The 14,033-nt window shown below is 42.1% G+C and overlaps 1 protein-coding gene across 1 annotated transcript in view; it reads left to right on the top strand.

Moving 5' to 3' along the window:
• LOC124795731 overlaps nt 1-14,033 on the top strand; it is a 745,624-nt gene that overhangs the window by 21,217 nt on the left and 710,374 nt on the right. The window contains exon 2 of the mRNA XM_047259814.1: nt 12,909-13,208. Coding sequence (XP_047115770.1) covers nt 12,909-13,208 — 300 coding nt within the window. The remainder of the gene's footprint in view (nt 1-12,908; nt 13,209-14,033) is intronic.

Consider the following 14,033-nt stretch of genomic DNA (forward strand, 5'->3'; position numbering starts at 1 on the left):
TCTTGAAACATTACAGTCATGTGGTGAGCTGATATGTCTCATATATACTTGGGCCTGATTAATATTATCGAAATTTATGTGCTGTTTCTATCTGTCGATAACTATCAGGTACTGATAACATAGGTAATATCGGTGATAGCAAAAATCGATCCTTTTTCATTTCCTTCTGTCTCTGTAGTTAATTGCGTATCATGTGATTTATGTGCCTGACGGAGTGTTCGATGGGTTCTCATGGAAGGAGGGGTCAGAGCCCGTGGCAGGTCAGCTCTCAGAAGACCATAGGCATCTTCTTACAACCGCGCCATTGGGGTAAAGGCAGTGACACCGACATTGGACGTCAGACAGGCAGTTGCAGGATTCTGTACTGTTCAGACCGACGCCGGCATGCAACGAAAAGTCAATACTGCGCTGGAGTCTTTCTCGAAAGAGCCTGTGTTGTGAACTATGTTGCAACTCTGGCCAGTAGAGAATTATTTTTACTAATCGGTGTATCTGCTCTCCTTATCAACGTTAACACGTTCCACAGAAAACCGGAGACTTAAAGGCTGGTCGGGATATTTTCATCCTTACTTTCGTGTGAGAAGCTCGGCAGATGTTTTCTGTTATCATTTTTCCGTCTCCCTTTATGGGTGAGGAATTGCAGTGACATGATGGCACTCCATATGGAGTAAACAGTCCTCTCTCTCACAAGGCAGGAAGGAAGCCCATTCGCTGTTCTACAATATATGTGTAAATGGGAGTTCGCGATGCCGTTTTCTATAAGTTTCGGTCGCAGGAAAACAGTCCAGTTGCAGAGCCTTCTCACTGGTGGAGTATTCTTTTGTGCGGGAATTGTGCAGAGGAGAGAGGAGAGAGGAGAGATAGAACTTCTCTGGATGGGAACGTGGAAGTGGACGTTCAAAATGGAGAAGCTGAAGCAAACGTTCGAGGCTTCGAGATGTGAAGAAGCCCACGTTCTGACTACGGAGGCACGGCGGAGACCACACTTTTACAGCCCATTACACGCCAGCCGAATGATTCACAGCTTGAAGGAGACTCTGTTGTATGAACAACTTGACGCTCCGACTCAAAAACTACGGGAAGATCATGTGGCACCATAGACCCACCTTGAAGGAAGGCAATTAGGCATTTTTTAGTTCCGTTGTTTCTAAACTTGATTGGATCCGGGATTTTAACAAATAGTCATTCAGTCGATGGTCTGACCATGACCGACCTGATTCTCTCTCTATCGATTTCATATGACCTTCTGACAGGATCGAGATGATCACTGCAACCCACATATGTTTCCGAGAATGACCTATTGAGAGGATGGTCGCTACTGGTGTACTTGTTCCTTGTACACTTTTCTGAACCAATTTATCTGTGATTTAAGTGTGTTTCAATGTTCAAAGTCGGTACTTCCTTTCACTCTGTAATTTATTTCTTACGATAATGCGTAATTATGGTTTTCTTGAATATGTATATGCTTATGAGCATTGATTGTAATAACTGATGCTATATATAGTTACATTAAACTTCCTTTCAATTAAACTTTGGTTCTGAAACTATCCCTGAACATATTTCTAAACTTTATCGGCTAGGTTCTGCTTCACCCATAAATTATAGATTCTTATTATTAAAGTCGGGAAAGAGAAAAGGTACTTGGTTGAAGTTGAGAGGTACAATTTACACATCTTGTACTACAAAGATTTAATTGTAAACACATTCTTGGAGAACATATACATATACAGTGTATCAAATTATGAAGGTGGCAGGGGTAAAATACAGGGAGCGAAAAGCTATTTACAATTTGTACAGAAAGCAGATGGCAGTTATAAGAGTCGAGGGACATGAAAGGGAAGCACTGGTTGGGAAGGGAGTGAGACAGGGTTGTAACCTCTCCCCTATGCTATTCAATCTGTGTATTGAGCAAGCAGTGAAGGAAACAAAAGAAAAGTTCGGAGTAGGTATTAAAATCTGTGGTGTCACCGCCAGACACCACACTTGCTAGGTGGTAGATTAAATCGGCCGCGGTCCATTTAGTACATGTCGGACCCGCGTGTCGCCACTGTGTGATCGCAGACCTAGCGCCACCACAAGGCAGGTCTCGTGATACGAACAAGCACTCGCCCCAGTTGTACGGACGACCTAGCTAGCGACTAGATGTACGAAGCCTTTCTCTCTCATTAGCCGAGAGACAGAATAGCCTTCAGCTAAGTTAATGGCTACGAACTAGCAAGGCGCCATTAGCCTTACAGTGATTGTAATTAAAGTCTCCTGTGTATCGTCAAGAGCGATGTACCACAATGATTGATTAAAGATAAGTATTAATCCAGCTACGTACTTTTATTCATAGCATTAATTACGTAGCCTGTTCCAGTACTTCACGCGCGTCTGCGTTAGTCTAGCGTGCATTTTCAGCCATCTCGAGCTACAAGGTGTTGGCCCAGCTGCCGACACAGCAAAATCCATGGAGAAGAAATAAAAACTTTGAGAATTCTGTCAGAGACAGCAGAGGACTTGGAAGAACAGATGAACGGAATTGACAGTGTCTTGAAAGGAGGATATAAGATGAACGTCAACAATAGCAAAACGAGGATAATGGAATGTAGTCGAATTAAGTCGGGTGACGCTGAGGGAATTATATTAGGAAATGAGACACTTAAAGTAGTAAAGGAGTTTTGCTATTTGGGGAGCAAAATAACTGATGATGGTCGAAGTAGAGTGGTTTTAAATTGTAGACTGGCAATGACAAGGAAAGCGTCTCTGAAGAAGAGAAATTTGTTAACATCAAGCATTGATTTAAGTGTCAGAAAGTCGTTTCTGAATGTGTTTGTATGGAGTGTAGCCATGTATGCAAGTAAAACATGGACGATAAATAGTTTAGACGAGAAGAGAATAGAAGCTTTCGAAATCTGGTGCCACAGAAGAATGCTGAAGATTAGATGGGTAGATCACATAACTAACGAGGAGGTATTGAATAGAATTGGGGAGAAGAGGAGTTTGAGGCACAACTTGACTAGAAGAAGGGATCGATTGGTAGGACATGTTCTGAGGCATCAAGGGATCACCAATTTAGTACTGGAGGGCAGGGTGGAGGGTAAAAATCGTAGAGGGAGACTAAGAGATGAATACACTAAGCAGATTCAGAAGCATGTAGGCTGCAGTAGTTACTGGGAGATGAAGAAGCTTGCACAGGATAGAGTAGCATGGAGAGCTGCATCAAACCAGTCTCAACACTGAAGATCACAACAACAACAACAACATACAGTATATGCAATGGAAATTTTCTGAGCGAGATATATAGTCTGTGTCTGTAGACTTATTTTCGACATTTATACTTCATGCGCTTGAAATGTGTTCCTGATGGTAGTGTGTAATTGCTATTAGTTTTCTAGAGTCTGTCAGAAATATTTCATGATTTGGTACAGCTAATAATGTATGGAAACATCGCCTACGAGACATAGTTATTGTGAACACTGTAGATATTTAGGCTTATGCAATACGAATATTGCGAAGTGGTGTTAAAACTATAGTGATTTGTCATTTATTAAACATGCCTCATTAAAATGTAATGTTAGAGTATGGGGCTTAACATCCTAGGTTATCCACAGATTTTGAGACTAACAAGGATCATACGTTTCACGCGCTTGCATCAGGTGGCAAACTTTCCAAATAAAAACTTTTTTTTTTGGTCATCAGTCTACTGAATGGTTTGATGAGGCCCGCCACGAATTCCTTTCCTGTGCTAACCTCTTCATCTCAGAGTAGCACTTGCAACCTACGTCTTCAATTATTTGCTTGACGTATTCCAATCTCTGTCTTCCTCTACATTTTTTGCTCTCTACAGCTCCCTCTAGTACCATGGAAGTCATTCCCTCATGTCTTAGCAGATGTCCTATCATCCTTTCCCTTCTCCTTATCAGTGTCTTCCACATATTCCTTTCCTCTCCGATTCTGCGTAGAACCTCCTCGTTCCTTACCTTATCAGTCCACCTAATTTTCAACATTCGTCTATAGCACCACATCTCAAATGCTTCGATTCTCTTCTGTTCTGGTTTTCCCACAGTCCTTGTTTCACTACCATACAATGCTGTACTCAAGACGTACATCATCAGAAATTTCTTCCTCAAATTAAGGCCGGTATTTGATATTAGTAGACTTCTCTTGGCCAGAAATGCCTTTTTCGCCATAGCGAGTCTGCTTTTGATGTCCTCCTTGCTCCGTCCGTCATTGGTTATTTTACTGCATAGGTAGCAGAATTCCTCAACTTCATTGACTTCGTGACCATCAATCCTGATGTTAAGTTTCTCGCTGTTCTCATTTCTACTACTTCTCATTACCTTCGTCTTTCTCCGATTTACTCTCAAACCATACTGTGTACTCATTAGACTGTTCATTCCATTCAGCAGATCATTTAATTCTTCTTCACTTTCACTCAGGATAGCAATGTCATCAGCGAATCGTATCATTGATATCCTTTCACCTTGTATTTTAATGCCACTCCTGAACCTTTCTTTTATTTCCATCATTGCTTCCTCGATGTACAGATTGAAGAGTAGGGACGAAAGGCTAAAGCCTTGTCTTACACCCTTCTTAATACGAGCACTTCGTTCTTGATCGTCCACTCTTATTATTCCCTCTTGGTTGTTGTACATATTGTATATGACCCGTCTCTCCCTATAGCTTACTCCTACTTTTTTCAGAATCTCGAACAGCTTGTACCATTTTATATTCTCGAACGCTTTTTCCAGGTCGACAAATCCTATGAACGTGTCTTGATTATTCTTTAGCCTTGCCTCCATTATTAGCTGTAACGTCAGAATTGCCTCTATCGTCCCTTTACTTTTCCTAAAGCCAAACTGATCGTCACCTAGCGCATTCTTATTTTTGTTTTCCATTCTTCTGTATATTATTCTTGTAAGCAGCTTCGATGCATGAGCTGTTAAGCTGATTGTGCGATAATTCTCGCACTTGTCAGCTCTTGCCATCTTCGGAATTGTGTGGATGATGCTTTTCCGAAAGTCAGATGGTATGTCGCCAGACTCATATATTCCACACACCAACGTGAATAGTCGTTTTGTTGCCACTTCCCCCAATGATTTTAGAAATTCTGATGGAATGTTATCTATCTCTTCTGCCTTATTTGACCGTAAGTCCTCCAAAGCTCTTTTAATTTCCGATTCTAATACTGGATCCCCTATCTCTTCTAAATCGACTCCTGTTTCTTCTCCTATCGCATCAGACAAATCTTCACCCTCATAGAGGCTTTCAATGTATTCTTTCCACCTATCTGCTCTCTCCTCTGCATTTAACAGTGGAATTCCCGTTGCACTCTTAATGTTACCACCGTTGCTTTTAATGTCACCAAAGGTTGTTTTGACTTCCCTGTATGCTGAGTCTGTCCTTCCGACAATCATATCTTTTTCGATGCCTTCACATTTTTCCTGCAGCCATTTCGTCTTAGCTTCCCTGCACTTCCTATTTATTTCATTTCTCAGCGACTTGTATTTCTCTATTCCTGATTTTCCCGGAACATGTTTGTACTTCCTCCTTTCATCAATCAACTGAAGTATTTTTCTGTTACCCATGGTTTCTTCGCAGCTACCTTCTTTGTACCTATGTTTTCCTTCCCAACTTTTGTGATGGCCCTTTTTAGAGATGTCCATTCCTCTTCAACTGTACTGCCTACTGCGCTGTTCCTTATTGCTGTATCTATAGCGTTAGAGAACTTCAAACGTATCTCGTCATTCCTTAGTACTTCCGTATCCCACTTCTTTGCGTATTGACTCTTCCTGACTAATGTCTTGAACTTCAGCCTACTCTTCATCACTACTATATTGTGATCTGAGTCTATATCTGCTCCTGGGTACGCCTTACAATCCAGTATCTGATTTCGGAATCTCTGTCTGACCCTGAAGTAATCTAATTGAAATCTTCCCGTATCTCCCGGCCTTTTCCAAGTATACCTCCTCCTCTTGTGATTCTTGAACAGGGTATTCGCTATTACTAGCTGAAACTTGTTACAGAACTCAATTAGTCTTTCTCCTCTTTCATTCGTTGTCCCAAGCCCATATTCTCCTGTAACCTTTTCTTCTACTCCTTCCCCTACAACTTCATTCCAGTCGCCCATGAGTATTAGATTTTCGTCCCTCTTTACATACTGCATTACCCTTTCAATATCCTCATACAGTTTCTCTATCTGTTCATCTTCAGCTTGCGACGTCGGCGTGTATACCTGAACTATCGTTGTCGGTGTTGGTCTGCTGTCGATTCTGATTAGAACAACCCGGTCACTGAACTGTTAACAGTAACACACCCTCTGCCCTACCTTCCTATTCATAACGAATCCTACACCTGTTTACCATTTTCTGCTGCTGTTGATATTACCCGATACACATCTGACCAGAAATCCTTGTCTTCCTTTCACTTCACTTCACTGACCCCTACTATATCTAGATTGAGCCTTTGCATTTCCCTTTTCAGATTTTCTAGTTTCCCTACCACGTTCAAGCTTCTGACATTCCACGCCCCGACTCGTAGAACGTTATCCTTTCGTTGATTATTCAATCTTTTTCTCATGGTAACCTCCCCCTTGGCTGTCCCCTCCCTGAGATCGGAATGGGGGACTATTCCGGAATCTTTTGCCAATGGAGAGATTATCATGATACTTCTTCAATTACGGGCCACATGTCCTGTGGATACACGGTACGTGTCTTTAATGCAGTGGTTTCCATTGCCTTCGGCATCCTCATGTCATTGATCATTGCTGATTCTTCCGCCTTTAGGGGCAATTTCCCACCCCTAGGACAAGAGAATGCCCTGAACCTCTATCCGCTCCTCCGCCCTCTTTGACAAGGGCGTTGGCAGAATGAGGCTGACTTCTTATGCCGGAAGTCTTCGGCCGCCAATGCTGATTATTTACCAAAATTTAGGCGGTGGCGGGGATCGAACCCGGGACCGAAGATGTTTTGATTATGAATCAAAGACGCTATCCCTAGACCACGGGTACAATAAAATTAGAATCTGACTAAACTTTAAAAGTGCCTCAGTATCATATTAATAGCGACGTCTAAGGTCTCACTTTTCAAGTATCTACAAATTAAATGAACGCTGAAGTGCGGACACATGTACTTGGTGTTGTGAAACCTTCTGACCGCCTGATAACTCAGTCAGTGACTGCATGAGTTAGAGTACAAACCAGTTGACACCAACTGTTGTCGTACAGCTCAAAATTTTTACTAATTACAAAAGTACTAAACACCTGTTGTGAATTTCTGAACTAAATCTGATTTATTGATGGGTCATCGTCTCGTTTTTTTAAACTATTTGCCGTTAAATTGCTGCAGTCGAAAAGTAGGTGTCAATAGTTTGGAGTCCTCCATTACATGTACACAGTGCGTCGTCATTTATTTTGAACCGTATGTAACAGGATTGAAGTCTTCCGTGGCCTGTTAACATAGCTATAAAATTAGGTGATAGTCTGCAGCATAATCACTAAGCTTTGGGTGATCGTGAGAAACTAAGGTTTCCTATTTCACCCATTTTAAGTTCGTTGTTACTCAATCTCGCATTGGTTTCTGAACTTTTCTCTTAGTTTTTTCTTTACTGCACTACAGGTAGTTTGCTGTAGCTGTGTAAGAAGTGGTTGTAATCAAAGAGTTCATCTTCATGTGACCTTACTCGACTGCTGCTTCTCAGATTATGTTCTTCCTCATATAGACATGCGTCAGAAGAATATTTCCGCCCACGGATTGTCTCCGGACTAACACGTCCTGGTTAACAAACGTAGCTGTCTGAAAGCTGTGCACAGTTACTTGCGTCAGTTGCGTCTGCTAGCCACCTACCACCTACGTGAACTTTGCCTCAGAGCTTCCATAATCGCTGACCAACTCCTCACTCATTTGCTGCTGTCGTTGATTTATTCCTTCTTGCTTTTGTTTATGTGCTGTTTCTACCACGGTACCAGTCACATACTGTCCGACTCTTCACACACATTCCTGACTTCCTGCTCGATTATCTCTCATTTGCTAGCCTTGAGTTTTTTTTTATTTTTTGCTGATTTACACAACGAATTTTCAATTTTCGCCAATATTTGACTCACTTGCTACGCCACCTTATTTTTCCGACCCTCTGCTCCTTCGACAAGGCTCTCTTGCCCTTCACTGCTACACATGGCTAATCTGTTGTTGCAGTAGTGGAATTTGCTCCCGTAGCGTCCCAGTTTCTTTTTTTCTTTATTTTGCTGATATAACATCCATTTTCTGTCCTCACTCATTACTTTCGAGTAATACGTTGAACCTCTCCTTCGTGTGTGTGTGTTTGTGTGTGTGTGTGTGTGTGTAAGTACAATCTAACTTCTGCACCATTTCAGTGCAGTAATGTGTTCATTGTAAATAAGTATTATAGTAGTTGTATTACATGTTTATTACCTTATATATAAATAAAAAACTTTTTTATTTTAAATTCAGTGCATTAGTATTTGTAAAATGACTTTCATATAGTGTTCATTAAGAAATGACGATCATTCCACTTGGGGCCTCTGGAATGGTACAATAGCTTATTTGTTTTAGTTGTAAATATTTGTCATGTATTGTTGTTTTTCTGACATGTTCCACATCCAGAAGGACCTCCTCACTACGGATGAATTGGAATGAAAGTAAATCTAATCTAATCTAATCTTTCCCCTAAAAACTTTGCCGATGACGTACTAGGTTGACTCAGTTGAGCATCTCCAGGGACAGTGAAATTTGATCCAGCGCTACTTTCCACATCAGACATTTCACGAATCTTGATACAGCCTTCGTTTTCCGGAGCTACCGCATTTTCAGTCACTCCTGTACCAGCACTAATATCGGTGATTCCCACTCTACCATCTGAGTCAGACACCCTACTCTCCCATATTTATACTTCCTACTGGAGCCATTGCCTGCTCTTCGGGTTACAGCTGTTTCCTCATCACTATATGCCACCTCCACATTATTAACCCTCTCTTTCTAATTTTCCTTTTGCCCTACTTCGGCTCCTCATCCGGATTCGTTTAGATTTTAGGGCCAAAACATAATCAGGTTCCTGCTATCCTAAGCAACACATCACCCCTGATCTTTCATTCTCTAAGAATCTCTTCCAAAATCTACGAAGCTGGTACAATGCCAGAATCAATACCACTGTGGACCAAACTACAGAATCACAGTAAAAGAAAAAGCTAAACGAAAGCACAGGTCAAATTAAATACTCCAGCCACTTTGGTCACACTTTCACAGTTTTCTGACATTCATCAAAAACTGCATAGTTGTGACTTCTAGTCAGTGTCACTAATTTTGTATGCAAAACGTGATCAATTAATTAAAAATTTAGGAAATCGAATCAGCTCAGAAACGTTCATTTTAATCCTGGAAAATCTGACGGCACTGATCGAATCCTGTGCAAGGTCACCAATTAATGTAAGATTTCAGCCGATATATAAGTCTTTTTGCTGCAAAAATAATCTGTACCAGCTGGATAGACTGGGTGCCAGGTCACATTGCATGAACTCACATACTATGCACATGATTCTGTCGCGCAACAGACTGAACGATACGAGTAGCATGGCACTCGTGAATAGGAACTGAGTGTTGGTTCTTTAGAAATATGTTCAGGAATAATTTCAAAATATTTTAGTATGAGGAACCCGAGGTCTCCGGTGGCTCCTTGCAGGATAATTGCATTTAGTATGATTTCTAACCCATCCATTTGTATTTGTAACAGTAGTACTTGTTTTATTCATCCACGGATCGCTTTTACAAGAGTGTTGGAAAAGTTACGGCATTGCAGTTTAAGTACACAAAGAACCCATTCAAGTACATGAGGATTTACATTTTTACAGGTCTATCTTGACAAGGACTGAATTGTTAGTCGGCCGTGACCTTATGATAGGATCCATCCAGGCATTTGAGAGAAGTAATTTAGGCAATCCACCTAAAGTCTCGCCGGCCGCGGTGGTCTAGCAGTTCTGGCGCTGCAGTCCGGAACCGCGGGACTGCTACGGTCGCAGGTTCGAATCCTGCCTCGGGCATGGGTGTGTGTGATGTCCTTAGGTTAGTTAGGTTTAAGTAGTTCTAAGTTCTAGGGGACTTATGACCTAAGATGTTGAGTCCCATAGTGCTCAGAGCCATTTGAACCACCTAAAATCTCAATCAAGATGGTATGGTGGAGGTTGAAACCTCGATCTTTACGAATGATAGGTCAGTTTGTTTAACACATCGTTATCTTACTTGGTTTACCTGTAGTGTACAGTACCATTTCGCCAAGAAGTTAGATAATAATGCAAAAAGGTGTGCTGCTAATTCATTTCTCAATACTGTTCACCGTGGATACTCTTCACACATTATTTATAATGTGACACTACAAACATAATCGGCTGGTATTGCGACCACGAAAACAATATTTGATTTCCCTTTTGTGCACGACCACTATCCACTTGTTTATCTGAAGGACTGAGCCAGTATCTATCCAGAGTGAGGGATGTTGTCGAGCTCAAAATCATGATAAGATGTGCACTGTATCTACATTACATTGTAGAAAATATCTTCACAACGATGAAAAAGTCACGTATGTGTTATGTCTCTTGTCTGGAAACAAACGTGTCCCACTAACTCATGGTACTTTTTCTGACAACACTAATGCCCGCTTTATTCTTCGCACTCGAGCTTGCATTCGATACTACTCGCTTCTGTATCGGGTTTGTTTTTGAGGTCATGTTAGTTGTGCGTTAAGAGTGACTTATGACATGGATATTTCTGCGGGTGAAGAGTTGGCCGATATCCACCTCTCTTATTCATGCTCTGCGCTGTACTGTACACTGACAAATAGATGATAAACGCCGTGATAGAAATATAAGTGTTTGAGAAATGACAACATTTCCTGTCTGGAATGTTGGTACATTTATTTACACACAAAGGCAGTTACGGCCTGTTACTCCATTCTTAAGTGCGACCTGTAAGAACATGACTGACACAAGGACTGTGTCCTCTTAAAAGGAATGGCTATCGGATGTATTTTACAGTGAGGCAGGAAAAAAATATAAATAAGTTTGTAAAGCAATAATTTTATTTTCACAACACAATTCAGAACAGTTACAATTGTTTTAAACGATATATTATGATGTTCTGGCTGTCATCTGAGAATGCTTAAATTTCGACTGTAAACAAATATATTCAGTCAAGGTGGAAAATATGTCGTTTGTTAAATATTGCCGGGCTGTAGTGATTATAACACAGTTGTACGTGTTTCTCCAAAGGACTGATGTGTTCTTCTGTGTTTGTGTTTTACGTTTTTGTGAAGAGATTTTACGTACTTTTTCACTGTTGTGAAGATATTCTCACAGATAGTTGATGTATCAAACTGAATAAATCATAACTATAGTATCATTATGTAACACACCAGCAAATACCATACAGTCCATCGTACGAAAATACTCAGAAAATATCCCTATACAGGGTGTCCCATAAATGTTGCGACAAGCGTCGAGGGGCTATAGAGTGCATCTTGAGGAACAAATCTTGGATAGCAATCTGTGTCTGGAACGTCATCAAACGACGCTACATAGGGTCGAAGCTATAGGTGCCGGCCTCTGCCACAAGGAACACCTCGGCAATACACTTGACTTCGTATTCAGTGATGGCGCCTGATTACCACGCGCGTCAGTGGAGAAGATGGGACCAGCTGCTGCGTAGACCCAGACTCACTCCGACTGACCAACTGACCCCTTGCGAGCTCATCGCGTCCTTTAAATGCACGTGAACAGGCAACCTTTCCCCTTTATCAGCAGAGGGAGACACCAAAGCTGCGATTGCCACAGCGGCGCGACCGCCAGGAATGGAGGGCGATTGTTTCACACAACGCGCTGCGTCGCGCTCTTCAAAACAGCAATTTTTTCCACGGCCCATCTAGTAACAATCTTGAAAGATAGTTTTAATTGTTGTGAAACGGTTGCTTAATTTGTTTGCAGATTTCCCCATAATGTTGCCTCTGACCGTCTTGGAGCTAAACAGCTAGACATGAGACGGAAGTTCATGAGCGTAATGTAGCTCTACTCTAGTAGTATACATTTCAAAAGAAATGGAGCTGGGGCTGCAATGTACAAGTAAATTTAGGCCCTATATTACTACACAACATACATTACCACATTTTCGAACTATTTTTGCAATCAGTTTTGCTTTCAACACTCCTCTGGTTCACCTCTTACTACGAGGCAGTGGTTGATATCAATAGAATAGTAGTTCTTCAATTTTTTTTAAAATGTGAAATAGTTGCCTTTATATCTCGGAAGGTAAGTATAAGCTATAAATATTAATTATACGGCAAAATGCTCACCTATTTGGTACTGTAATTTGCAGAGACTTTCGTATCATGATATTGCGTCAGTTACGAAATATTAAGAGGGTAACCACTCCTCGCTACTCAGGGTGCGAATAGTGGTCCCAGTAATGATCCCTGAGGGAATTGAGATGCTTTGTCTCCTATCGCGCAGGCCGGAGTGGCCGAGCGGTTCTAGGCGCTACAGTCTGGAACCGCGTGACTGCAGCGGTCGCAGATTCGAATCCTGCCTCGGGCATGGAAGTGTGTGTTGTCCTTAGGTTAGTTAGGTTTAAGTAGTTCTAAGTTCTAGAGGACTGATGACCTCTGAAGTTAAGTCCCATAGTGATCCCACTTGGCTTTCTTAGCGAATCGGGATCCTGTCTGAGTTTAAATGACAGGAAGTTAACCCGAAGCCTTTGTTTGCGGGATGTCCTCTTTCTCTCCCTTTCTCCCTCTTATCTTCCGCCTTATTCTGTTCTCGTTTGTTACCCTGTGTTTGTGTTGATATGAAGTGTACGTCACCCGTACGGGAATGGGGATTAAGCCGCAGCCGGATATAAGATAAGTTTGCCGGCGCCTCTCGGCCGCAGTCGGGACACGTTTTTCATTGGGCCGATCGGCGCTATGAGCGGCTAGACGCTGCGCATCGCGGCGCCCAGTCGGGGCACGTCCCGGCTGCGTGGGGTAGGCCAGTGCGCGCATCAGGTGCGGCGCGCGTGCGCACTGCCACCCGCCTCGCCACGGCGTCGCTCCGGCGTCCGACGCCGGCGTCCAGCAGTCTGTGCGGCGGCGGGCGCGGCGGCAGACATGCGAGCATGGCCATCCTGCAGTCGTGCTGCTGCTGGCGCTCCGTGCGCATGGGCAGCTACGCCAGCGCCGCCTACACCACGGTCAGTAGCCAGCGTCTAGCATCACTGACAACAATGCCACCTGCCACTTTGTAACTCTGCAGCATGTGGACCCCTCAGATAATTTTAAGAGTTGTATTAAAAAATTGACATCATTTGTACCTGACATACATGAGGCGTCAGATATGTAAACAAAGTAATGCCACAGTAGTCCGTCCCTAACAAACAGTAACATGTAGCCAGTAAATGTCCCTCATTTCTCTCTAAGCTGAACGTCTATTATTCCTACAACGTCTTAACTGTGGCATTGAAGTGTGAAAACTTTAATATGTACTATGCATGATCAATGTCCATGAGACTATGTGTTGGACTTGCCAGTTTTAAAAATGCAAAAATACGACACTGTTGAATTCGAGTATGCTTTTTTACGCTTAAATGCATAACAGACAAACATGTATGTAATAACGCCATTGTCAGTATAGTACGTTCCAAACAAAAGACTGCTGCCGAAGCATTACCGGCGTTGTATAAAGATGCAGCACCTCCGGATAGCGCTTCAACTCTAACACTGTCAATGACCAATTTGAGTAGCTATAATGCACGATAATAGCGCTAGAAACTATGTTTCTTAAAGTAATAGATTTAAAGTAATGCAATACAACAACAAATCTGACATGAAGGAGAATGTCTGCTGTAAAAGCAGAACCGTCAAATATTTAAACAAGTCTTTGCCAAAGTAGTTCGTCCCAAACAAATAGTTATGTGCTGGTACCCGCCTACGTTCCCACACTGTCACCGTACAGAACATGGATAGTCCGTAAATGTCAACCATAAGATGTTTTATGATTGACAAAGGTCCACAAAGTG

This window comes from Schistocerca piceifrons, chromosome 4, assembly GCF_021461385.2.
Source record: "Schistocerca piceifrons isolate TAMUIC-IGC-003096 chromosome 4, iqSchPice1.1, whole genome shotgun sequence".
In the NCBI taxonomy this organism is placed as follows: domain Eukaryota; kingdom Metazoa; phylum Arthropoda; class Insecta; order Orthoptera; family Acrididae; genus Schistocerca; species Schistocerca piceifrons.